This window comes from Callospermophilus lateralis, chromosome X (assembly GCF_048772815.1).
Source record: "Callospermophilus lateralis isolate mCalLat2 chromosome X, mCalLat2.hap1, whole genome shotgun sequence".
Lineage (NCBI taxonomy): Eukaryota > Metazoa > Chordata > Mammalia > Rodentia > Sciuridae > Callospermophilus > Callospermophilus lateralis.
In genome coordinates this window covers 40,130,439-40,133,122 of record NC_135325.1, presented here as the reverse complement: position 1 = coordinate 40,133,122, position 2,684 = coordinate 40,130,439, and the positions used below count along the sequence as shown (strand labels likewise).

The 2,684-nt window shown below is 45.5% G+C and overlaps 1 protein-coding gene across 1 annotated transcript; it reads left to right on the top strand.

The window, feature by feature from the left end:
* The first annotated feature begins 343 nt into the window (after window positions 1-343).
* Mageh1 (MAGE family member H1) lies at window positions 344-1,762 on the top strand. Its single transcript, XM_077107113.1, has one exon. The coding sequence runs from the start codon at window positions 572-574 to the stop codon at window positions 1,229-1,231; it is 660 nt and encodes a 219-aa protein (XP_076963228.1). The 5' UTR covers window positions 344-571; the 3' UTR covers window positions 1,232-1,762.
* The last annotated feature ends 922 nt before the right edge of the window (window positions 1,763-2,684 follow it).

Below are 2,684 nucleotides of genomic sequence, written 5' to 3'. Positions count from 1 at the left end.
ACTCCTTCCCCCCAGACTTCCCCCCTCGCCAGCTGGCCTTTGATGCGGTGCGAATGGGATAGAGACCCACTCTTTCCCCAAACCAGCGAATCAATCTTGGAATGTCTGTAGTGGACTGAAGAATACAGAATCATTTGGGTATTCTTTTCCTCGGTACATACCCCAACCCCCACCAATCCCTAGCCGTCATTTCTACCCTTGTCCCACCCCTGCTGTACCACGCTCCTTTTCCTATCTGCTAGCGGAAGTCCCTGTGGAGGACCGGCCCACTTCCTCTTTGGTGTTCAGCGAGTGCGTGGCGGGGGTGGGGGTGGGGGGGTGGAGTCAATTCTGCTGAGCTTTCTCGCGCGCTTGCAGCTGCGGCAAGTACCGGCAGCGACTGCTAGTGCAAGTCAGCTTGCGTGGGAACGAGCTTTGTGGCTGAAAACGTCTGGTTTGTTGTTACAAAGACTCTATTGACGTTGGTAGCTTCCGCCGCGGCCGCGTCTTAGGATAGAGATAATTGCTTTCTACAGAGGCTACAGGCATCCTTCCCTAAGACTGTGTAGGCTTTCAGCGCCTTGCAAGAGACATGCCTCGGGGAAGGAAGAGTCGGCGCCGCCGTAATGCAAGGGCCGCAGAAGAGAACCGCAACAATCGCAAGATCCAGGCCTCAGAGGCCTCTGAGACCCCAATGGCTGCTTCTGTGGTCCTGAGCACCCCAGAAGACGACCTCAGCGGCCCGGAGGAAGACCCAAGCACTCCAGAGGAAGCCTCCACCACTCCCGAGGAAGCCTCTAGCAGTGCCCTAGCGCAAAAGCCTTCGGTAGCCCGGGGCAATTTTCAGGGCACTAAGAAAAGTCTCCTGATGTCCATATTAGCCCTCATCTTCATCATGGGCAACAGCGCAAAAGAGGCTCTGGTGTGGAAAGTGCTGGGGAAGTTAGGAATGCAGCCTGGGCGGCAACACAGCATCTTTGGAGATCCGAAGAAGGTCGTTACAGAAGAGTTTGTGCGCAGAGGGTACCTGATTTATAAGCCAGTACCCCGCAGCAGTCCGGTGGAGTACGAGTTCTTCTGGGGTCCTCGAGCACACGTGGAGTCCAGCAAGCTGAAAGTCATGCATTTTGTGGCAAGGGTTCGTAACCGATGCTCCAAGGACTGGCCATGTAATTATGATTGGGATTCGGACGACGATGCAGAGGTTGAGGCTATACTTAATTCAGGTGCTAGAGGTTACTCTGCCCCCTAGGAAAATCTGAGGTAGACCCTAGGGAATGGAAAAGAGAGTTCAAGATACCCCAGGTGTAAGTGGCCTGGGTCCGGAGTTGAAATGACGTGAATGGGGGAGGGCACTGTATTTGGTATTTGTGATCAGTGCTAATTGTTTAACTGCGAAATAGAGTGTTTGCTTTGAATATTGTAAACTTGTATTCATTTTATAATACTGTTAATTAAGGATCACAGTATGTTTAAATATATAATTGAACAGTTTTTTTCTTTTTTTTTTTTTCCTGTCGATGAGATTTAGTATAACAGTCTTGCTAACGTTAATGAAATGAAGTCGTTCCATCATATTCTGTGATGTGGTACAGAATTTATATCATTGAAATGGGCTATTCTTTGAAAGTTTGAAATAACCAGTAAAATGGGAGGAGGTGAGGGAATTGTTCATATCTGACCATTCTGAAACGCTTTGTGTCTGTTGTATTGTAAAGAAAACTGACATTTTCCCTGATTTTGCTTAGTTACTGCAGAACATAGAGAAAAATAAAAGCATAATAACTAGCACACCTTGTTCATTTATTGACCACCTGTTATGTGAGGAACAAGTATAGGCCCTGGGAATACTCTGTAATATGCAGGCCCCATTAGAAGGAATGTTCTAGATTGTGTGGGAGAGAGAAATATGTAAACTAGCAGTTCCATCAGTGCTGTGCTAGAGAAAAAGCATGGGATACTAGGAAATGTGGAAAACATTATGTGACCAATTTTGGGGGGTGGAACAGAGAAGAGGATATCTCAACATGCTTAAAAAATTAAGCGATTGCAAAAGAAGATAGGAGAGGATTGAAAGAGACATCAGAATATACTATGAAATTATCTTGTATTGGCTATTCTTAATTCAGTGTCGGAGAGGGGCACTGTCATAGAGAAAGTGACATGCTGTGCTGTGGAAATAGAAAATACACTTAAATTATTAGAGGAGGGGAAAGAGTGGAGGAGTGGTTGCAGGGGAGAAAAGGACAACCATGGGATACTACTGAAATAAAAATGAAGGGACTATAAGAAAATTCTTGATTAGATGGCAATCTGATCTCTGAAAATAGTACTAGAGATGAGGAGGAAGTAATGATAGAGAAACTGAGGTACCAGGGACACTGGAAGAATAACAAGGTTTACACTGAACTGTTAAGGGTCTATCAAAGGGAAAGCAGAGAACAAGAAATGAAGCAAAGAGGGAGGAAGAACCAGAGCCTCAAAGGTGGCTGTTATGGCTGAATTTAAACTAATGATAATAAAGTGACTAACAAAAGGGATGAATCTGGAATAATGTGGAGAAAAGCTCTAAAACAGCAGAGTTACTCGGATCTTAGAGGAAAACCTGTACCATCTCTTAAAGGTAAACTTAAATTTCTCTCAGGTACTAAAGTTTAATGTGGTGCCCACATTGTTTAGAATGTGTGTGTGTGTGTGTGTGTGTG

What these genes read in the sequence shown, in the direction of transcription:
- Mageh1 (XM_077107113.1), top strand. Translation starts at nt 572, where the DNA reads ATGCCTCGGGGAAGGAAGAGTCGGCGCCGCCGTAATGCAAGGGCCGCA.